Source organism: Abramis brama, assembly GCF_963993115.1.
Source record: "Abramis brama genome assembly, chromosome: 17".
Classification (NCBI taxonomy): domain Eukaryota; kingdom Metazoa; phylum Chordata; class Actinopteri; order Cypriniformes; family Leuciscidae; genus Abramis; species Abramis brama.
In genome coordinates, this window is record NC_139979.1 from 20,437,390 (window position 1) to 20,461,551 (window position 24,162).

The 24,162-nt window shown below is 39.9% G+C and overlaps 2 protein-coding genes across 3 annotated transcripts; both read right to left on the minus strand.

Moving 5' to 3' along the window:
- Window positions 1-1,944: 1,944 nt before the first annotated feature.
- LOC311066800 (uncharacterized protein) lies at window positions 1,945-9,342 on the minus strand. Of its 2 annotated transcripts, XM_084088176.1 has the most exons (3): window positions 9,283-9,327; window positions 8,642-8,817; window positions 1,945-7,152 (listed from the first exon to the last, which is right to left on the minus strand). In XM_084088176.1, the coding sequence occupies exon 3, from the start codon at window positions 6,909-6,911 to the stop codon at window positions 4,230-4,232; it is 2,682 nt and encodes an 893-aa protein (XP_083944302.1). In that variant the 5' UTR covers window positions 6,912-7,152; window positions 8,642-8,817; window positions 9,283-9,327; the 3' UTR covers window positions 1,945-4,229. The 2 variants fall into 2 exon arrangements, with proteins under 2 accessions (XP_083944302.1, XP_083944303.1); XM_084088177.1 differs by lacking the exon at window positions 8,642-8,817 and having other exon boundaries at window positions 9,283-9,342.
- A 774-nt stretch (window positions 9,343-10,116) lies between these two features.
- ntd5 (ntl-dependent gene 5) lies at window positions 10,117-23,756 on the minus strand. Its single transcript, XM_084088178.1, has 8 exons — window positions 23,660-23,756; window positions 20,830-20,976; window positions 20,507-20,698; window positions 15,076-15,205; window positions 14,883-14,959; window positions 11,659-11,838; window positions 11,259-11,456; window positions 10,117-11,170 (listed from the first exon to the last, which is right to left on the minus strand). Exons 1-8 carry the CDS (start codon window positions 23,724-23,726, stop codon window positions 11,088-11,090), a joined length of 1,074 nt encoding a protein of 357 aa, XP_083944304.1. The 5' UTR covers window positions 23,727-23,756; the 3' UTR covers window positions 10,117-11,087.
- Window positions 23,757-24,162: the final 406 nt, after the last annotated feature.

Sequence of the window (24,162 nt, forward strand, 5' to 3'; positions counted from 1 at the left end):
TGGTAAAGCCAATATTAGCCATTTTAATAAGAGACATTAGTGTCCCAACCTTGACACTGAATATAACCATACGAACCATTATGAGCATGAAGGCTGTGAATGACAGAATTAGAAAAAACGTGGCCGCTTATTGTGTGACGCACATGCAATTTATGCCATGATGTACTATTGGGGGAAAAGTGATGTAATCATGCTTCCTTCCATTGACCCCCCGAGCCCCCCTTTCGGGAATCCCTCTGTGATTAGAACCTGTTACTGTCCATCTTTGTCTCTCTGTCATTCCTCTAGCTCACCTCAATTAGCTTGTTTCATTTTGTGTCACAGCAGGAGCAGCTTAACTGAAACAACACATTCCATACATACTATTGACGCCACATGTCTAATTGGCTTTGAAAGATGCAAGCATTTTTTTAAAAATGACAGATATCCCTGCACACAAGGTGGGAACCTCTATTTCATTTCATGTCATTCTCCAGGCAATATGAATTCATAGGCCTGCAGAAAATAGGATAGGGTTGGAATTGCTAATCGTGTCAAAACAATAATTGAACTAACTAATATCTGCAAAGAAATATTAGATTTTACAGCTACAGAAAGTGTCAGCTTTTTTAGTAATTGATCAAAAGCAGTGTAAATAGGCCAGTGGTTCTTAGCTGGTGTCACTTTAGGAAGCAGTTTTTACACACAGTACCAGAATTGTGTATCATTCAAATGTAAGCAGGAATGACATAAGATGAATAGGGTTTTAAAATTGGTCAAATATTGTATTTGCATTAGCCTTTAAAAAGGTAAGATATTCATGATTATATAGTTAGTTGCGTTTAATAATTTGCATTCAGCAGAACAACCCACTGTGTGACCCCTTTATGAGTTATGACCCAGCAGTTGAGAACCACTGAAAATAGAGAAGATGGCTAACTTTAAATGTTGCAACGCTAGTTACTTGCATGGCTTCAGGTTGATGTGGCCATGCATAACTTGGAGTGAGTTTGACCTCTGGTGGCATAAATATGCAACAACATCCTAGATCTAGAATATGATAGGTTCTGTCATACATTACGCTTTCCTATCCGAAAAAATACTCGCACTCCTCATCCAGCTTCCTCAACAACTACAGTTCCATAAGTCTTTGAGCTTGAACCTCGAATCATCTTCCATCTCCGCCAGGTCTTTCAGACCGCTCATCCAATCTTCTTCACCAGTGCTATGCTAACAACTCCATTGCAGATCTGCCTTGTGCCTCAACATCTACATCTCAGAAAACATAAATGTCCAGCATAATTAAAATAACACTCTTCCCTAAGCATTTCATAGTAACAAGCCTCTCCTTGCCACCAAAACAAATGCCATTTTGTCTAAAATGTTGCCTCTTCACTGTTATCTGGAAATTGTTTATAGCCTACTGCCTGAGAATTCATTTCAAGAGACTGTTGCAGGCTTACACAGATAGGCTACTGATTATTATGCACATACCACATTAAAGGCAGGTAACAACCATCAATGTAACAAGCACATAGTCTCGCAGAAAAAGTCAACTACATTTTTTACGGTTTCTCTCTTTCTCGCTCTTACACACAAATGCACGCATTCATACTCGACACTCACGCCTGCTGTCAGCTTGATTGTGGGAGCCTCTCTCCTTGATGCTGCCAAATTGAACACCGACCCTTCTCTGCACATCAGAGCTGTCACTCACACGTACACAGACACTCGAGTCTAGCACAGCTTGTAAGGTTAAAGGAGGTGAAGTACATTCATAAACACTTTAAATCTGAGTTATATGAACCAGTAATATTGTGCATTTCATTAATTCACTGAATGGATAAATTAAAGTCTATGTAGCCTATCATATAAAGTCTATAAATGTATAACACACAATGTTATGGCACACTTTCATAATAGAATAATTTTGTCTGAAAAAGATGGATGACTTTTCACCATTTCGATTTGATTCATTTTATTCAAAATCCTGTGACACAGGTTACAGAAATTAGGCTGTTTAAATATCTGCAGTCTTATTTTTAAATTGTGTATTAAATATATAAGTGTTCTGTGACATAACACACCATTTTAAATATATACATTTTCACCATAAATAAATAGTTCTCATTGGTGCATGATTGTTCTTCGTTAAGCACACTCTGAGCATTCATCTTAACATTGCAAGAAGGAACCAAACATTTTTTAAATGCATGATAAATCTATTGTGAAATGTGCTCAATAAAAACACTAAATCAATCTGAATATATATGAATAAAGTGATATGTAAACAACTGTGCAAACCAAATTTAGTGATATTGTTCAGCAGCTGGACACTTCCACAGCATGCAGAATATGTGCTGCCATGAGCCTGAAGCAAAGTTAATTAAGCATGGTAACCACCGCAAAAGAAAAGGGCTTGACGAGCTTTAATTAGCGTGCACAAATATTCCGATTCTTAATCAAATCTGAGATTTAACCAACAGAATTTTAGATTAGCCCAAGGTGTCCAGTCCATGCATGATGTTTGGTTATTTACACGGCGAATTACATAAAAATAAATAAATCAGCAGGGGTTAAACCTTTTTTCAAGCACGTTTTTTTAAACTTATCAAACATAGAACTTAATTATTATTTTTTTTTAACTAATAAGTTAGACATTCAGCTAATCAAAGTTGAAAACTGCAACTTGAAATCTTGTCTTAAATAAATAAAATGATATATCGAAAAGAACATGTGCAGATGAACTTCAAATTAAAACATTCTGCAACAATTTGTAACAGATGTCTGACAAGCTATCATGAGAAGTAAAACCTTCTTTGTCCAGATGAAAAAAAATATTTCAAGCTAATAAAATGAAACGGGCCCCTGAAGAGGGAAAAGTTTATAAACCAAATATTCATGTTCAATATTAAAAAAGAACAATGCAGATCATTTAAAAGAAAAATACTAAGGTGACTAAAAATTCTCTCTTCTGGAAAAAAAGACAAAAGGGAGAAACCGAAATGAACAAAGAGCAAAATGTTTCATAATGCATAATGTCTGAAAATGAAATATAAAAGTTGAGTAATGAGAAGGCCCAGAAGGTGTTTTTTTTTTCCTTTCTTTTTTTACCATTTTAGGGGAAATCTGTAGAATTCTACAGAATAGGTGCCAATGTAAAATAGATTTTAAAGAAAGCATGATAGAATGTTTTAAAGGAGTACTAAACTCTGTAACCAGGTGCATGCTTTACTTTTCCATAGCAAATTTGTTGAAAAAAAAAGAAAATAAATTATAATATATATATATATTTCTCATGACACAAATGGCACAAATGTTTTATCCACACACACATGAGTGTGTCTGTAAACACCCTCTGCCAATTGACTGTAGTCATTAGTCTAATTGGTAGCAACTCTCATAGTTGGGCTGTTGCTTTAAGTCAAAGAAGATGACAGAAAATGCCAATAAAAACAACAAAAGACAAATGTGTAAGTGACAACAGTGCCAGGTCAGAAGATCCCAGCATCTGCACAACTCAAGTTTGAAAGAGTATAAAGAAAACCCGACACCATACTGTCCCCTGCAGGTCAGGTGGAGAATCACAAAGCAGCCACAATGCACTTGCATCAAACATGTTTGAAAGACAAGAAAACCGAAGCATAGTTTTTAGTAGCTAAAAGCATGATCAAATTAGCCATACATAATAAATGAACGTGAAATGAGCGGAAGATGTTTAGAAGTTTGAGAATGATGTATGTTCCAATTCTGTGGAAATCTGCAGAGTTTTGTGGACACAAAATCTGTGTGGGCCTAGTCATGATTTAGAGATGCACTGATCTAGGCAATTCCTTGTCTCTGTGTCATTACTTCAATATATCATAATATAAAATTATAAATATTGATACTAAGTCCCGTAGTCTTTTACAATAACTACATCATACCCTTGAAAGCTGTACATGCGAAAAACTGAAATGAGAACAATAAGTAGCAAATAATGGTAATTCAAAGTTATTCAAGATGAATAATTGAAACAAATGTTTTTTATCAAGTGGTCTATCTCAATAACTAAAGCTTATTAGAATGAATCTGAAGTGAATATTGCAGGATTCAGTCATCACCAGTAAAGGTCTCGAGAGTTAATGGAATGAAATATAGACAATTATATGAGTCTTCAGTCTTGTGAGAAGTATGGAATTGTTCTCTCAATAAACGTATTTACAACTATACTTGTCTTGAAAATCTGTTTTTTCATGCCCTCATGTAGTTCATTCCCCCCCTGTGTCACTGTCAGACTCCATTTCAGGAACTGTTGAACTGTACCACTCTGCATTCTCTTCTGACTCTCCTTGTACACCAGCGAGGGAAATCTCTCCACTTTCTGGTTTCACCTTCATGCCCATTGCCTCCAGATGCTGGCCTTGGTGCTTGCGCTTTGTGTGGCGTCGCAGTGTGTTGCGCTCTGCAAAACGCATGTGGCATATTAAGCACTGAAAAGGTTTCTCACCGGTGTGTACTCTCTGGTGTCTCATTAGCTCCCCTGATTCACGAAAACGCCTCGGGCAAAGCTGGCACACAAAGTTTCTCTGACCTGTATGGATGTGTTTATGTCGCTCAAGATGGCTTGATCTTTTGAACGCCTTGCCACAAAGATGACATACGTGGGGTTTGCTTTGGGAGTGTGTGATGGAATGGCGCTCAAGGTCTGAAAGATAGTAGAAGACCCGCGGACAGTACTGACAGTAAAGAATGCGACGTGGGCCTAATGCTTGCGGGTCTTGGTTCTTTGGGTGATTGATGGGATTTACGGGTGATATGGGACGAAGGGGTGATGTGGAAGAGATGGTATCTAATGCGTCTGTTTGGTCTACTGAGGTAGACTCAGTGTCACCGTCACAGTTTATCTCTGTCTGGTGGTTTTTGCTCTCATGTACTGTGGAAGAGGAATCCGACTTAGTTGCTTCAGAACACAAGGATGGAGTAGTGACCGAATGAATCTCAGGCTTGTTTTCTTGTTTCTTCTCCACAGACACAGCCAATCTGAGAAGAGCTTCCCGAAAGGAAGTGGGCACTGGTGTGTCGGAGTAGGCATCAGTGCTGAATTGCTTGGTTGAACTTGTAGAGGTCACTGTGGAAGTGCTAGAGGAAGCAGTTGATGAGGTAGGGCTAGCAGGAAGATTAGAGGGGTTATTCAATCCTGAGATGTCTGTAGCTGTGGCAGAGGAAACCGTGCTGAGGCTAAGAAGTGATGGACATGAACTTAATGTAGATCCCAAATCAAGTGGACAAGTAGCTGAGGGAACAGTGGAAGAGGGGGAAATCTGAGATAATTGACCAGGAGAGGATGAACTCTGAGTTGAGGACACCGGAGATGACAAAACTAGGAACATGGAGGAGGACTGAGTGTTCTGACTAAGAGGAATCGGTAAGGAAAGGGTAATTAGCCCTGGGCTAGCCTTAGAAGCTGATGAGGAAAGCGACTGAAGCTGAGATGGAGGAAGAAGAAGAATGGGAGTGTTTGACCCTGTAGTATTAGCCAAAATCTGAATTGGAACTGATGCCAAGTCAGACACAGCAGGTATGATGGAGGGTGTAGCAAGAGCTACAGAAGATGTTGGCTTAAGGTTTGGGGCAACTTGTGAGGCTTTCACTGAGACATGACCTAGAGACATATTTGGACACAGTGACTTGGGTTGTGTCTGCAGTCTTGAGTCTGCAATATCCTCAACATCAGCAAAGGAAGAGGGCTTATCTTCAGCTTGCCTTGGGCTTAGAACTGTTTGTTCAGAAAGCCCCTCAGCATGTTGTATATTATCAATTTGTGGGACTTTATGTCCATCTGGGGTGAGTGTGTAAGGAATCCCCTGGTCATCTATAAGTAGTGTATCCATCGGATCTGGGGTTATGATGGTGGGGTACGATGCATTTGGCATGGGTTCAAGTGCAGGGGAGGACAAATGTCCATCCCAATACTGTGGGAGATATGTATGAGCTTCACTTACTAATGGAATCCAGCACATTTCATTATCGTCCTCCTGCTCCACTTCTATATGTTGAGGCTCATCCTCAATTTCATCAACTTCCATATGAAGTGAACCTTCATATTCAGGGTCTACAACCCATTCGCTCTGCCTCTCATTATTTCGGTCTTTCTTTTTTGGGAGGCTTAAGTCTAATACCTCATCCCCTTCATTTCGTCCAAAAGAATCTCCTGCACTTGTCATTGCAGTATTCCTTCCAAAATCAAGTCTCTCCTCTCTTACATTACATAGAATTTGTGTTTTATAATTTTCAATGCAGTCTTTACTATATTCTAATCTTTTGTTTGGATTTATATCCATCCCAAGTTTACTCTCTCTTGCATGTGCCACATCAACAACATGTGTCTTATTATTAGTGCACAACTCCTTGCTTGTGTGGTTGCATCCAGCAGGTGATGGTAGTTTATCATTATGAAAACTTTTATTTAAAATAGATTGTTGTTGAACTTTAATCTCTAGTAAATCATTGGTTGAGATCTTCGCAATGTTTGTAGCTTTGGTTGTGACTTCACAAACTTCGGTCCTAGCATTAACAGACTCCATCTTGGGTATCAGCTGCATGTTTGTTGGTAGACTCCTTGTATTCTCATCAAAAGTAAGACATTTATTTTTAACAGTCTGGTTTTCAAGAGGAATCGTCTGGTTTGAATCTGATTCATATTTTGGTGAGTTCTGCTCACTGCTCACAGAGTTCTGCTTGCTGTAATCCTTTAAAACTTCTGTCTGCTCTTGTGCTGGAACAAGAAACACATCTTTGTTCTTAGATTCTGTCCTCAATGAGAGCCTCTCGTCTGATAATTCGCCCTCTTGACCCACAGACATTTGGCAATCTTTGGTTGCAGAAAGGTCAGTCCACTTAATATGTGGAATGGTCTCACCTATCCCGTCCAATGCGTGTTGTTTGCGCATAGCAACCTCTGTACATTCAGCAGTAGCGAAGAAATCATATTATTCAGTACTTGTGGAGTAAGTCAGTTCATTATAACCTGAGAGAACATTGAAATATTGCCTGGCAGGGCCACAGAATCTTGCATAATCCAAGTAATGGCACCATATCCATTTCATTGTCCATCTGACGTAACAGCTGATTTTCACCCATGTCTCTGGCACTGCCATCAGTCAGGACCTTCTACTCATCTAAGGCATCAATCTGGAAAAAAAAAGACAAAATATGATTCTGAATTCTATAATAGAAATAGCAAAACTTAAAATACAAAGACAGATCTCAAATGTTAAGGTAACAATTCTTCAGAAAACATTAGTGCTGTCAAAATGTAGAAATTAACTGCATCTTTTACTAATAATCACCTTTTTAAAGTTATAGCCACTTTATATATTCATATATAATAAATTTTTTTAAACATTATTTAATAATATATTGAATAAATGTTTAATATGGTGTATTTAAAATTAAATATAAAAAGAATGCATCATACAGTGCATAAAAATGGATACTAAGTTTTGATGTGGCTAAGAAAAAATTGTATAATCATTTGTTCATTTTCTGATCTATAAGGGGTTGGTTTACAAGCATTTATGAAGCACTTATACTTCAAAAGCATAACAGAATCATAACATATTGAATTAAAAACAACAGACAGCTGCAGATGCAGTTAAACAGAGCAAACAGAGGAGGCGATATAGGGCGCCTTGATAAGAATCTGTAATTATATTTCATCTAGGGATTAGTGCTAATAATGTAATGGTAATATAAAAATAATAAACAAATTTTCTTCATTGTTAACAACAACATGATTAAATTTCAAGTTATTTTCATTTAATACTGATGCCTACTAAAACATACATTCAACAGTAAGATCAGATGTTGACAATGACGACATCCCTGAGCAACTCGCAATGAAAAAACAACAAGAACACAAACTTCTTGACAGGTTATTTTAAAAGCTTAAAAATATTTTATATCGGAATTTAACAATCACTTGAATGTAGGTTTTTTTTTCATCTCTCTTGGCATGATTCTACAATAAAGAAATTGGAAACTGTTTGTTGTCATTAAAAGTTTAGCATACTAATTTAGTACATCATTTTCTCAGGTGTATCCTGAACCCTCCTAAACTACAGAATACTGTTATTATCAACTTTCTCTAGTTGTGTTGTTATGGTCAACAAATCTAGTATTAGGCTAATATATTTCGAAAGCTTAAATCACATTTCAAAGGACATGGTTGGTGGATCATATTTTAGCAGTTGTTTTCATTTGTATCAACCTCTAATATGTCAACAATACAAAACTAACAGCATTTATTATAACACTTCTGACAGTAAATTAAAACAATAAACCACTTTATTTTTAGAAACAGCATTATTACATGTTATTATGGCACACTATTTATACACAATATCCTATAATTAGCCTAAAACGAGAAATCCACCAGTACTTTATTTTTAATATGAATGACACAATATGATTGCAATTTGTTATTAAAGGTTTTAGATTGTGTTGCATAAACACAAAGTTCTCACATTTAACAATATTACAAACACTAAAAGCAGACAAATTCTTTGGAAATGAAAAGCTTGACAGGACGCCAACACTAGTTAGCCAAGCTAAGGAACAGTTCTGACCTATAATAGTTACAACATTCAATATCTGTGTAATATTTGGAAAAAGTGCTCACATGCCATGCCGTTTATAAGAACGCAACGCAATGAGCTTGAACGTCGCGCTGTCATGGTAGCAGGTTCACTCCTCCTCCCCGTGGTTTTCATCACAAATTAAGTACGTTCATCTGTCAGCGCGCATGGCTCAGGGTTTGACACCAACGCCTTTGTCCGTACAGTCAGCCATGCAGCACTGTGGGAGAGTTAGAGATCAACACGGGGACATTCGACGCCATTAAGCGTCGGAGGTTCGTTTAAAGAAAAAAAAAATATATAAAACCAAACACCGCGTTTGATGTCTGCGGGGTCCAGACAGTGAGTCGAACCCGTGCCATTATATGACCAAAAGTAGGCTATCTGTCTGAGGGACATATCCTTCCATAACGTGGGTATGTATACACTTGAATTATTCCCATATTTTGGTCAAAACACTGACTGCGCTCGAACCTGCGACCAGCCATTTTATGTGTACCGAGGGTTCGAGCCAGTGACAGCGCTCACACACTGCTGCTTTGGAAACCCTATTTCAAACTTTCCAAGACAACAAACGCTCTGTATCTGCTACTCACAAGAACATACATTTCTTCCCAAAAGCTTACAGCCATTCACACACATTGCTTCTTTATAACTGAAATATTGAATATGAAACTGTTCTCACCCCACGAGTCAGCTCGCGCAGGCACTGACTGGCCCGACCCTGAGATACTTCCGGAAGACCAAATATGAATGAATGACTGGGCGGAGAGGTTGAGCGCGAGAGAGCGGGGAGGGGGGATGTCGTGGTGTTGCAGTTTTCTACGTCCGACCTGGACTCGTTTAGGGCTGAATATTTTTAACATAACTTTAGTTGTGTATTTGTCAGTATGTTTATGAGATGAATAAAACAAAACATAAACCTAAGGGTGAATCTCACTTTAACTGTCTACAGGTCAAATTTCACCCCAAAATTAAAAGGAAATAAATTGTATAAATAAAAGGAATTCTTTATTGTTTTTTTAAAAACATTATTTTCATGGCAATTAAGCACATTTATATTGAGCACATTAAAAATTACATTTTTGTACTGAATTTAATATAGGCCTATGCTGGTTTGAAATAATACAAAAAAAAAAGTATAATGTCACAACGATACCATTATTAATTGTGTAATCTAATTGTTAATCCATTTTCATTACTGTATTAAGTCAATATTTATACATTTCAGTTATGCAAATGCAAGGGGATCCATAAAATAATGTCAATGCAAAAAAACAAAACAAATAGAGCTTAATTAAAAAAAACTTATTTGTGTATTTTCTGTATTTTATAAGTTTTGAGGTCTAGGGCTCAAACATTTATTTGTATGCATTTAAGTTTTAAGTTTTACTTATTTAAGTTTTCTAACTTTCGTTTAAGTTTTGAGATATATGACTCAAACATTTCTTTGTTCAATCTAAATCATTCATACAGACTTACCAAGTAAAATAAAATCAGTACTTTTAATGACAACAAACAGTTTCCAATTTCTTTATTGTAGAATCACGCCAAGAGAGATGAAAAAAAAAAACTACATTCAAAGATTATTTATTATGAAGTTCGCACAATGCAAAACTGAATCCTTATGAAAGCACAATTCAGCAGCAAAGCTTTTATGCAATAATATTCCCAAGTGTACTCTTTTCTTATAATCAGCAGTCCAGTCAAAAATCAGTTAGGCTAACTGCTTTTGGAATACAGTAAAATTAGAGAGCATCTCTACATGGCATGACTTCAGAGATCACCTTTGGCCTGTGCTTTCTTGATTGTGGTATTGACAAATGTATCAGTTAGCGGATTTTTTTTTAAAAGGGATAGTTCACCCAAAAATGAAAATTCTGTCATCATTTACTCACCCTCATGTTGTTCCAAACCTGTATGGGTTTCTTTCTTCTGCTGAACACAAAATAATATATTTTGAAGAAGGTCAGTAACCAGACAGTTGATGGGTTTATTGACATCCATAAATATTTTTTTCCCTATGAAAGTCAATGGCTATACCATCAACAGAAGAAAGAAACTCATACAGGTTTGGAACAACTTGAGGGTGAGTAAATGATGACAGAATTTTCATTTTTGGGTGAACAATCCCTGTAACAAAGAAATAAAATATTATAACAAGATAAACATAAATGCTATAACTAAAAAAGCACTTTTACACTTAGTATGGCCACAAAACACAACAAAAGATAGCAGCTTCAATCGCGACCTCAAGCAAATATGAGGGTGTCTGCATACATCAGATATGATACAAACTCTGTTTAAGGTAACTTTGTCAATGCAACATACAAAATAGAAGAGAGAAGAGTTAAATGAGGCATAACTGTGAGATCCAGTCCAAAATAAAAATGTAGTGGCACATTAATAAAACAATTGTTTCTCTCCTCCAAAGTGAGGAGAGAGCTGTGTGTGCCAACATATAAAATGTGTTGTCATAATTAGATGAGTTTACTCAAGGTCAGCAGGATCACATGTATCAATCTCAGAAACCAGTCGATGAGGGAAGAGCTTGAACTGCAGCCAGGTAGGGTCTAAAGAGAAAAGAGGTAGATGAAGGTGATGCAGGGTTATTTTTAAGTGTAAAGTATTATGTGTATAAATGTGGTGGCAATTGTGTACCAAGGTAGCAACTAGGTGCATTGAGCTGTCCATCTACGCAGACCTCCGTGGCAGTGAAGCTGCAATGTTTTTCTGGATGTTTACAGAAAAACGTCACATTCTCTCCATGGGCAACCACACCATCAGTCAAATCATATGGCCAGCGCTTTAGTGCTCCCACAATCACCCTGCTGCGTTGAGCTGGGACTGGACAGCGGGCTGATCGGAAGGGCAAGGGAAGAAATGGTGAAGAGAATGATGGGAGATTTTTGTCATGACAAAAAGGAAAGGAGATTTATTATTCACGGCTGGAAACCAAAACACTCCAAACCTTACATTGGAGAAAATAAAAATGCTTAATGCAAAAGTTCAACACAGCCATAATGACTGAACGTATTGTGTTGTTACCAGCTTTTCTTACCCCGGCAAGCAGGCTCTGCACTCCATGTCCCATTAGGTAGACAAGTCACTTGATTTGGTCCATCCAACAAGAAGGTTTTCTTGCAAAGGTAATAAATTGTGTCACCAACTTCATATTCATTTCTCTGGACAGCCACCAGGTGTCCACGATCAACCTCTTTAGGAGGAGGACAAACCACACCTGATAACAAACATATGCACACACTTATATACACATAAATGTGCTTCCAGAATTACAGTTTAAAAACCTTAAAGGAACACTTCGACTTTTTGGGACTTTAGCTTATTCACCTTATCCCCCAGAGTTAGATAAGTCCATAGATACCTTTTTCATCTCCGTGCGTGCCGTAACTCTGTCTGACGCACCCACCGCTAGCCTAGCTTAGCACAAAGACTGGAGGTAAACAGCTACAGCTAGCATACTGCTCCCAATAAGTGACAAAATAATGCCAACGTTTTCCTATTTACATGTTGTGATTTGTATAGTCACAGCGTGTACGAATAACAAGGTCACATGAGACACAACCATCTTTTAACCGTATACATACTGGGAACTATATTCTCAGAAGACGAAGCACTGTTACTTCTGCGGAGTGATTTACTCCAATTCTGAGCGAACTCTGCTCCTCACCACGGGGCTTCTCAGGCGCTGCGAGCAAATCACTCCGCCCAAGTTAGCAGTGCTTTGTGAGAATATGTGACCATGTTATTTGTACACGCTGTGACTATACAAATCACAACATGTAAATAGGAAAATGTTGGCGTTATTTTGTCACTTATTGGGAGCAGTCGGGTCTTTTTTTTTTTCTTTTTTTTTTACAGATTGGGCTTTGGTCGGACTCGGGCTCATTTAGCTTTTCTCCTTTCATCGTGCCCATAATATACATGCAGAGCGCAGGCTACTGTATGGAATATTGATAATTTTGATAGGCTAATATTATAAATATGCAACGCAATACGCGAACACGCGAGTAACGCGACGTGCGTGCAATGCATTATGTGATAGTTGACCATGCAGAGCATCAGGGAGAAGTTGGAGCGTAAGGAGTCACTAAAAGTTCCCAATACTTCAGGAAAAGCTGCATTTTGAAAGAGTTTTGATTTGATTTCCGAGCCTGAAGCCTTCAACAGTGGATGCTATTCTTTTTCTTCACAACGATCACAAATAAACAGTGAATGAACCTACTCAGTTTAACGGATTTTTTTTTCTTTATTATATTTTTATTATTATTTAACGTTAGCCAGTTGGCGAAGAGTTCTTTGAAACGTTGTTCTTCAGTAAAGTTACTTGACATCAAAAAAAGGTAGGCCATAAATCTTTATTTACTGCTGGATCACATTTGGCTATATAATATTCTCTACTGCATGCTTATGCTTCTCTGTAATGGACAGTCTGTATTAATATTTGTGGGCATAATTGTAGGTGGTGGTAGTTATGTTTGAGGCCTATAATAAAATTTTACCTAGTAGCGTGTGTGTGTATGTGTGTGCGTCTTGTGTGTGCGTCTAGCAGAGACAGCGCGCATCAGAGAGCTCAAAGTGATATTGATGTTGGTCTCGGGTCAGGTTCGGGCTGAAAAATTGCAGACGTTTTCGGGCTGGGGCCGGATTAGGGCTTGAACACCACAGGCCAGGTCTCGGTTAGGGCTGGATGTTTTGCCCCGTGCAGGGCTCTAGGCAGTATGCTAGCTGTAGCCGTTTACCTCCAGTCTTTGTGCTAAGCTAGGCTAGCGGTGGGTGCGTCAGACAGAGTTACGGCACGCACAGAGATGAAAAAGGTATGTATGGACTTATCTAACTATGGGGGATATGGTGAATAAGCCAAAGTCCCAAAAAGTCGAAGTGTTCCTTTAAGTCTAATGTGAAAACTCGTAAAGGAATAATCCTGTGCTCAATCGACATCATGTATTATAACTTTTTGTGTTATAATGTGTGTATTATTTGAGCTGTAAAATTTTTATGGTCATCATGATTTTGCCAAGTATTCCTGGATCAATAGACCCTTTTACTGTTTGTACACAACGATGACGTATGCGCGTGCATATTGGCAACGGAAGTATGGCGAGAATCAGCAGCGTGTCAAGCTACGCGAGCGGATTAAACAACAGACGCGAGCATTTTTTATTATGTCCTCGCTCCAATCAACACGTTTAATCGCCTGCAGCCACTATTCTGAAATGGCCGTGATCCTGTCGGAATCCTATAAAACTTAAGCCCCTTGGTGGAATATCGATTAGTGCAACCGTAAACGCAACAACCAGACATTTTGATGCTGGGAAACCGTTTTGATAAACTTTCGGAGGTGCCAACACGTTAGAGCCAGTGGGGAAAAACACCACTTCCGTTGCCAAAATGCGCGCGCAACTATTTGATCACGTGGGCTGTAAAAGGGTCTATATATTTAGTTGATCCTGGAACAACATTCCTGTCTGAAAATTTTGTTAAACCTAACCCTACCCATAACTTATCCCTAAATATATGTCCTTTGACATAAACTGTAAACCCTCAAACAAGATTTCACCAAGTACCACATGTTCCTGGATCAACATCTTTGTTGATCCTGGAACAACTTTCCGATCAACCAATCAGATTTGAGGGTTTACAGTTTATGTACTGAAGTTTACAGTTTATGTCAAGTTTAGGCTTAGAACCAGGCAGGGTGAGGTGCTTTCTACATTCTACAGATCGGTCTTACTTAAAGCGCCTCACAGTAGCCTAACGCACATTCTTTGCATTTTTTAAAAGAAAAGAAAGGACCAGTCAAAATTACGGTGCTATCGAATCGATTGAACATAACTTCGTAATGGAATAAGCCTTTAAAACAAGCATGGCTGCAAAAATGATGTTGATCCAACAGGGGGCATCATTGCTCCAGAATAATTTAGTGAAACCGGCATTTTAGTGAAGCTCCACTAGCTCTACACACTCAAAAAAATCATTTACACATAGTGCCCTATCCGCCTACTCTCAAACCCACACAGTCTTTATTGCTCTTCTCTCTCCCGCTGTCCCTCTCATCTCTCTTTCATTACTTTGTACCATTTTGTGCAATTGTAGCTACACAATATCTCTTTAGCAGTTTGAATCAACATCTTCCACTCAAGCATACATTCTAATACACCTGCTATTTCCTTTTAGCAAGATCTCTGTCTCAGTCATTCCCATGCGGAGGAGGATGTGTAGACAGACAGACACACACACACACACACATACACACACACTTACGGCGACAGATGGGGTGAGGGTTTTGCCACGTCTGGTTCTCATGACAGATATTCTCACTATTTCCAATCAGCACAGATCTGTATGGGGAAAAGGACAAGGTGTGTAGATTGCATAATTATAATAAAAAGAGACATTCTGTTGTATATCAGTCACATATTTCTCTTTCCAGTTTTATTTTTCTCTTCAATCTCACCCAGATGCACATTGATACTGGATGGTGGATCCCACAGTAGCACTGCCCTGCACAGAGAGCAGATCATCATCATCAGGCAAAGAACAGGAAACCTCAGGCACCAAAACCGGCTCTGCTCCAAGACCTCCACCTAAATCAAAATAGCTTGTTTATCTCTTCACTTGAGAATGCATTTAAATGCTAAATTGATTTGGTCAAGTCCTTTGAAATGTACACTTTGTATTCGTGTTTCTTATTGTTTAAAAAAAAAACTTTTGTCATTTTCAGGAAAGTGAAAACAAGTAAATAAAAATTAGTAACATATTTTCCATTTTTAATTAAAATATTGTGAATTATTAATTCATACATATTCCGTTTTTGGGGTGTCCATTGACATTTTACAAATCTGAACCTTGTTTGTCATAAAATGGTCAAATTATCTGATATTACAAGATACTTATTGACCTTGACACACAGTCTGTTACTGACACTGCATGTTACTGTATGTTAGTTGCACCACAACTTTGATTGGGTGACTTTGATTAGTAAAGCAGTTTTTGTTTCCTAAGAAATAATAGGCTTATCAAAAACAGCCAAAAATCTGTAAATCCAAATACTGAAGGAGTTAAAAAAATACTTTGGTGCATAAGCTGACACCTATGGGGAAAACTGTTTTCTCAGAATCCTGAAGCCTGATTGGTTCACGTCTGTGCGTGGCATTTCAGCCCGCCAAAAGGGCAGGGAAGTCACGCAGAAATGCCATCAGTCAGAATCTTTCTCCTTCAGCACGAAGATAATCTCGCTGTTCTGAAGAAGACTGAAGCCTCTATTCGCTTCTTGCTATCGAACGAGCCTCACAGCGAAACAAGACGCTCTGCAAGCAAGCTGACTGCACGGCGCTCTGCTGACACGCTGACTGAACGGTGCTCTGCAAGCAAGCTGATTGAGTGTCTCCCCTGCGGCCATCCGGAGGTTAAACAAAAGAGCAACTTTTAAGAGCAAATTTCAGCGACAGTTTCAAATGTCTGTTGTGCCGTGAATGTGGCTTGTACAGGGCTCACCTGCCTGCTCTAGATGAGCACTCTGAGTGCACCTCTTGCCTGGGCCCACGCCGAGGCAGCGCTTCTAGACTCAAGCTGCCCGCACTGCAAGAAGCTGAACCATGTGACGCTGAGTGTCTGGATAGCACTCTTCAGCAATCCTGCCGCTTCCACATCTCCTTGCCCTCTCGAGCTGAGGTGAAAGAAGAAACGGAGCCACCAGGCTGAGCAGCAAGGCAGAAGCGAGTTAACATCGGCCCAGCCATCGGCCCAGCGCCTGTGTGCCTCGCTCTCCCTTCACCGTCACGAGTCCCCTGTTCTTCACCCGCGAGGATCAACGCCCCTCATCTGGTGCGAGTGGCATGGTCTCATTTGGCGGGTCTGAGGAAGAACTAGACTCTATGTCTCTGGTCGCCTCTGACTGCGAAGAGTGAACAAACTCCGGTGATGACTCCGCTCCCCTGCCGCATAAACAGTGATAAAGCACGGCCTTGCATGGACTCAGAGCTTTTGCGAGTCCTCACTAAAGCTGTCGAAGAGCTCAGCTTAGACTGGTCGGCCCCAGAAGAGCCCACCCGCAGCCGACTCAACGAATGGTTCCTGCAGCCGGGGCGGTGCCAGAAAAACCCTCGCCAGTGTCCAGCCCCATTCTTTCCGGAGGTCCACCAGGAACTCACTAAGATGTGGCACGAGTCCACTGTTCCTCTTCGCTATGGCCAGTCTAGTGGTGCTGAAGCGCCACTTGTGGGTCAATCTCACTGAGATTAAGGACGCCGACAGGACTCTTCTTGATCCCGTCTCCCCATCGGGCTTGTTCGCCTCCGTGGTGGACGGCTTCGCAGAATGCTACATCAAGGCCCAGGCTATGCGTCACTTCTTGCCTAAAAGAACCAGCTCCACCACTGCCTCCAGTCGCTCCAAGACGGCCCCGCCAACCCAGCAGCGACCCAGGCCAGTCTCAGTGCCCGTTCAGCCCCAGCTGGAAGTCAAGCAATGCCTCGCCCAGCCAAATGCTACCCATATCTGAAGTGTCAAGGGCCTCGTCCCAAGCTAGAGCTAGACCCCGTGCAGTCAAGCAGTCCTGATGCCTCAGGACAGAGAAAAAGGTTAAGTCCCACCAAGGCCGTGCTCAAAGCGTGCTCATCTTCCAGTCCCCTCTTCAGTTCAGGGCGCTAGAATCAATGTAATTGTTGCCGGTTCTGGGTCCGTCCCACCAGTTTGTGGACCCAAAACATTTTTGCACCCAACCAAAACATTTTCACAAAAAGAAAATTTTTCCTCCTTTCAATGCTGTAACAGGTGCTGTTCTCCCGCCCTAGCACGAGACACAGCCTGTAGTACTTCAACCATTTGCCACTCCACTCCAGGCATGACGGGCCATCCCCGGAGTGTTGAGCTGGATTTTGGGGATAATAGAACGAGGTTGCTCCAATTCGCTCGTAGACCGCCCCGCTTCAGGGGCATGATTCAAACATCGGTCTCAGACGATCTCAGTTTGCATGTCCTCAGAGCTGAAGTTCAGTCTATGCCAGGGGCGGCTGGCCAATATAGGGCACTAAGGCCCCCATGAGCCAGACCAAAGCAACGCAATGCAAAAGCTTTGCACGAGAATGCAAATCTTGGGGCAACGCAAAAGTATTAATGTAGATTTTAAAAACATACAAAATGTTTATTCAAGCAGGTCATTGTATATATTACATAGCATTTTTATGTATTTCTTAACAAACAGACAAAAATAAGTTTTACATAATTTAAATGGTTCTCATGCATGGTTTAGGGGTGGTAAGTGCCTTTTAGTGCCCATCTCTATCAAACAGCAGGCTAACGATAAAGGAAAGCAGTCCGTGCGAGGCTTCTCCCGTAGCTGGTACACTAGAAAGGCCTGGCTAGCAAGATGCGGTCATGCTAATGCCTTATTTTGCTTTCCGTGATTACTTTTTAAAACAATGGGGACAGTTCCAGTATGAGATGGCCCTTCAGAATGTTAACTATCAAATAAATCCTTGCGCAAATTCAATATCTAAATGCTTATTAGATATACAGATAGCCCCCCATTACAGGCCGTTCTTGACATTTCATTTAGAGGGCGTGGCATACCAATATACAGTCCTTCCATTCTGACTTTCTCTAGCTCCGTGTTCTTTTATGAAGTGCGTAGAAGCGGCTCTCTCCCCTCTGAGACAGAAGGGAATCAACATACTCAACTATCTCGATGATTGGCTACTTATAGCCCAATCGACACAGGAGCTATGCATCCACAGATCCCAGCTCCTCAGCCATATGGAGGACTTGGGCTTCAGGGTCAACTTTGAGCTTGCTGCTCCCCAGCCAACGAATTTCATTCCTGGGAGCAGTCTTCGACTCAGCCCAAATGAAGGCTTGGCTCTCACAAGAACGCGCCTTGAAAATCAGGAGCATGGCCACCTCGTCCAAAGTGGGGTCCTTTCACCCCCTCAAGAGGTTTCAAAAGATGCTGGGCCTCATGGCGGCAGCTTCCTCTACCATTCCGTTGGGCCTGCTCCACATGCGACCACTCCAGCTCTGGTTAAAAGGTCTCGTCTCACCCCATGCGTGGCGCATAGGCCGACACGTTCTCAAGGTGACCCACGGCTGCGTCAGAGCCCTGGTCCCTTGGGCGTGGTCCAGGGGAGTCTCTCTCGCAAATATCTGTGCGGCGGCCGGCTGGTCCTCACCATCCACCTTTGTCAGATTTTACATCCTGGACATCCCTGCTCTTCAAGCATGGGTGATGTCAGTCTCAGACATTTATGGGCTGTGTAGCAGGTATAGGAGCCTCTCCCTATGCAGCTTGTCTAGGGGCACTCAATTGAGCACAATGCGAGTGAACTGTATCGAAAGAGAACGTTTATGGTTACTCACGTAACAGTGGTTCCCTGAGATAAAGGGAACGAGTATTGCGTAGCTTCCCGTGCTACCTTTGCTGCCCGGCGAGTCATGCTAGCTGCTCCTCAGTCGAAAGATTCTGACTGACGACGTTTCTGCGTGACTTATATAGGCAGTCAACCCCAAAAGTTTTGCAAGCAAACGCAAGTTTTTTGGGGGAACGCAAAAGCTTTGCAAGAGAATGCAAATCTTGGGGCAACGCAAAAGTATTAATATAGATTTTAAAAACATACAAAATGTTTATTCAAGCAGGTCATTGTAAATATTACATTGCATTTTTATGTATTTCTTAACAAACAGACAAAAAATAAGTTTTACATAATTTAAATGTTCTCATGCATGGTTTAAGGGTGGTAAGTGCCTTTTTTCACCGTATAAGTTCAAAACAAGAGCTTAGGCGGTGTAAGGGAAGAGAATTTACAATCAAAAGCCCTCCGTTATTCAGCTTCCCTGATTTTTGATACATAGTCGGAAAAGGAATCCGAATGGATGATCCTGTGGATAATGGCATGGAGCTTTTATCCACTGCACTAGATGTGGTAACATACAATACATGACTAGGTGAATGAACAGATAGGTAAAAAGGGTTAACAAATGGATTCACAAGTCACCGCATGGCTGAGCAGGTACCGAGATGATGGATGGACAGAATGTGAATGATAAAACAAAGTTTTATCAGAAAAATCCATCTGGAACAAGTTGTTCTCACATTCCCTCTTGTGCAGTTGACTCATGCAGTTACAGTATGTATCGAATCTCTCCCTCTTTGGTGAGGATGACTGATTAATGAAGGGGGAGGAAATCATACAGTCAACATGCACACACACCAAACTTCCACTGTACATCAATTCAGCTTTGAATGTGCTTGAACTTTGTGTGTGAATCTGGCATATCTACATGCCTGTCTCTGCTTGTTAAATATTCACTGATCTGCAGATAATAGAGTATTGCAGGACATATCTCACAGACCCCAAACGCCCACACCTCAGCTCTTTTGATAGCTCATTCCTAGAAATACCTCTCATGTTACTCCAGGAAATGAGTGTTTGAATGTGTGCATGTGTTGCAGAGGGGGTGATACTGGGAATGCTGCAGCCTGGAGCTCTGCCGATTTACGCCTCCTCTCCACAGAGCTGGAGTCTTTAGACTAAAACCCCACCATCCAGAAATAAGCGCTGACCCAGGTCCACAAGCTCCAAGCTTTTGTTCCATAATAGTCATGCATCCAAAAATGCATTATTATGCAGACACTGACACATATTTCTCTTTTCTTCTTGCATTCATGGCTGGCTGCGCTAAATATCACCACCATAATATTGATGCTATGAAGTAATCCTAAATTGCATAATACTGACAATAACTTGATGGTTTGCAAACAAGATGAGGTCAACCTGACCCAACAGGACTGATGTCATTTTCATTTGCTTTGAAACAATATGTTTTGTAAAAACAGTAAAAAAAACAAAAAAACAATACATAACAGTTAAAATATGTTTACTCCTTTCTACCTGTACAAACAGGCTCATCTCCACTCCACTGTCGGTCACCCTGGCAGCGGCGTATTGTAGCGTCCAGCCCGTTATGCATGGTGTACCCAGGCTTACAACGAACCTCTAGCAGGGCAGAGAAAGAAGGCAAAGGGGAAAGGAGAACTACATCCAAATTTTTTGCAGGTGGGAGAGGCCATGGACACGTACGACCTGTTCACAAAGAATACTCACATGAAAACTGTGGACACTGCCTTATAATATATTATAGATTTAGTAATTTTTTTAGGTTTATTTGCTCTTAAGGTTAATAATAAATGCATTATGGGGTTTCTAGCTCTGACCTGGGGCCACACAGCTGAGTCCACACTGCCCGTCGCAGAGACACTGACGTTTGTTGACACAGTCTTTATCTTGCTGACACTTTTTTGGGCATGTTTGTCTTCTCTCATTACCCAGTATTCTCTCTGGGCACTGTTCTGTTACATCCACTGTACAGAAATAAAGACAATATGCAGATCATAATTTGTTTCACAGGCAGTTGAGCTGACACACATACTACTGGTCAAAGGATCAGAATAGGTAAAAAAATATATATGTTTTTGAAAGAAGTCTCTTATGCTTAAGGTTGCATTATTTTTTTTATCAAAAATACAGTAAAAACAGTAATATTGTGACATATTTTTTACAATTTAAAATAATGGTTTCCTATTTTAATATATTTTAAGGTGTAATTTTTTCCTGTGATGGCATAGCTGAATTTTCAGTATCATTACTCCAGTCTTCAGTGTAATGTAAGGGACCGTTCGGTATTTATGGAAGGGGCCACCGGATGAAAATAGGGGAGGGTCATGTCTTTTTATTCTTTGTTGAGGGGAGGGTCATCCAACTTTTTTTAGTCTAGGGGGAGGGTCACCCAACTTTTATATTCATGAAAACAGCAACATTTCAAAGTGGCTTGTTTGGTGCTATTTTTTTTCCATTTAGCTCCATGTTGATCTCGCGTTATCAGCCCCCCTTCGATATCAGATGGGTCTGACCCAACACAAATCCAGTTTGGCGCTGTTTGATAGTGCGCGCGCACTTCAGTTCGCGCTTAGAAAAAGTGCATCATGTCAGAACAGAATGCCAAAAAAATGTTTACCCGGCAAAGCTTTAAAGCACGAGCAAATAATGAACTTTTGTTAAGTGCACAGTGTCCTTTGAGTGTAACTCTACCGCTGCATTAACATGTGATATGAACGTACGTCGAGTTTTACAGTATTAGGACTGAGGCGCCAGAACTGCAGCTGATAGAATGTGCGCTGTAGCGCGATAATACCATATTTTAGTTTCCATTCTTATTGTTTCCACGATGTGTGAGATGTAGGGCTACCACATCTTTAAATTACTATTAGTATTATTTAAGTTAACATAAAATACGTAGACCTATACCACAAAAACTAGTTGAGGATAAATTCGTTAAAATTGGGCGATTCCAGTGTTATGGACGTGACATTTGCAGTCAAAACTTGAAATATAAATTCTCAGAAAATGCATTTAATACCAATATTTTGAAACGTCTGAAAGGAGTCAAGACATTAGACAAATATCAGTCTACACATGCGTTTTATATTTAATATGAGGGAAATACACATGTGACGTGACACAAAAAATCTTTAACTTTTAGGTGGCAAAATATTTTTTAGTAATTCTATAAATTTCACAGAGACCTCAAACAGAAAGCACAAAGCCTTTCTTTAAAGTGAATTTTGTTTTTTTATTAATTGTATCTTAATTTTAATCAATGTTTTATCTGGATTTAATAAATAAGAAGTAAATATAGTAGAAAATAGATAGGCCTAATCATGACACGGAGGTGCGGGCGAGTGAACTGGACTCTTGTCTCATAAATGAACCGAAACTCAGCGTAAGGTATTCTACTTGCCTAACAGACCTGAGAAATATATAGAAAGCTTGAAATGTCTACTTTTAAACAGAACAATTCATAACGAAGGAAAACAGACTGCTTTCTGTCACACCGCATCAGCACCGAAAACATGATTTTTTTCAAATCTAAAATCAAAAATCGTGATACGAACCGAATCGTAGGTTTGGTCTATCGTTACAGCCCTAGTAAGATGAGAAAGCAAGAGTTTATGGTTTAAAAAAAAAACTAAAAAAAAACAATGGCTATCTGAACATCTTTGTCAAGCGCAAACCAGTACAGAAGTAGGCTAATCAATAAATTATCGGGGAGGGTCATGCCTTTTTTCACAATTATTTTGGAGGGTCATAGAAAAATGTATTGCTGGCGAAGGGAGGGTCATGTCTTTTTTGACAACAGATCTCAAAACTCCGGTGGCCCCTTAAATAAAAAACGAACAGTCCCTAATACTTCACAATTTTACAGTTTTTACTGTATTTTGATCAAATGAATGCAACCTTGGTAAGCATAAGAGAGTGCATACATAGCGTCCATGCCATCAACACATTTTAAATACAGTGTACATTTGTCTGTTTAACTATTTAATCCATGCCATAAAATAGCAGGCTGTTTGTGTGTTACGTATTTCATGGAAAACCAGCTCTAAGAAACAGATTCTCAAGGCAATATGTGAAAGGGAGGGGATGATAGTAGAAAATGATCAAATTAAAAACCGGACATATTTTAAAGAGACAGTTGTACATGTATGTATAACACAAAATATATATATATTTTTTAAATGTCTATTTTTTTTTTATCCATCAATAAAAGTCAGTGGAGTCTGAAGTTGTTTTGGACCCCATTGACTTTCATTGTATTGGCAAAAACAGTTGAATCATTCTTCAAAATATATTATGTGTTTAACATAATAAATTAACCATGCAGGTTGGGAGTAACATACAGTTAAGTAAATAATGACTGAATATTCATTTTTGGCTGAATCGAAATTTCATAAACAATGTGATGGAGACTCAAAATGTATTTTCAAATAAATGAAAAAAGATCACACTTTCTTTAAATACAAAATATGAATAATTAATACTGAACCTCCAGTTTAAAACTAGAGTCTCTAAGGCAAAAATCTATCAAATGAGCTGTCATTCATTCAATATTCATTAACAAATCATTGAAAAAAACTGTTTTACATGGAAAGCCATCCATAATCCTTTCATTTTCTCTCAGCCACCCACGCACACTAACACGCTCACCTGATGCTGCAGCCAGGCTGCTGAGGGCCCACACACACAGAAGAGACACAAGCAGAGATCGCTCCATCTTTCCCTGACACTTACTGTAGAGGTTATGAAAGAGGTAGTGAGATAGAAGGGGGAATATAAAGATGGGGGAAAGTCTGGAGGAGGGGGTTTTGTGATGGTGTGATGGCGAGGGAGGAGTGGAGCTGCCGTACATGCACACACACATCTGGATCGTATTGAGTGTCTTGAATACTGGGTAGAATTCCGCAGAAAAAATGACCTTTCACCCAATTCCATTGATGCCAAAAGAGCTCGCACACTTACCCCCACATCAAGTGACAGGCCTCGTGGATACACTCTTCTCCACATACAAACGTACAGTGCCAAGTCGAATACTGTAACAAAGTGTCTGTTATACGGCAAGAGGGAGCCGACACATCTCAACACACCACAATTAAACTCAGCATCCTAAGACAGAAAGGAACTTCCTTTAGCAAGAGTAAATACACACTTTG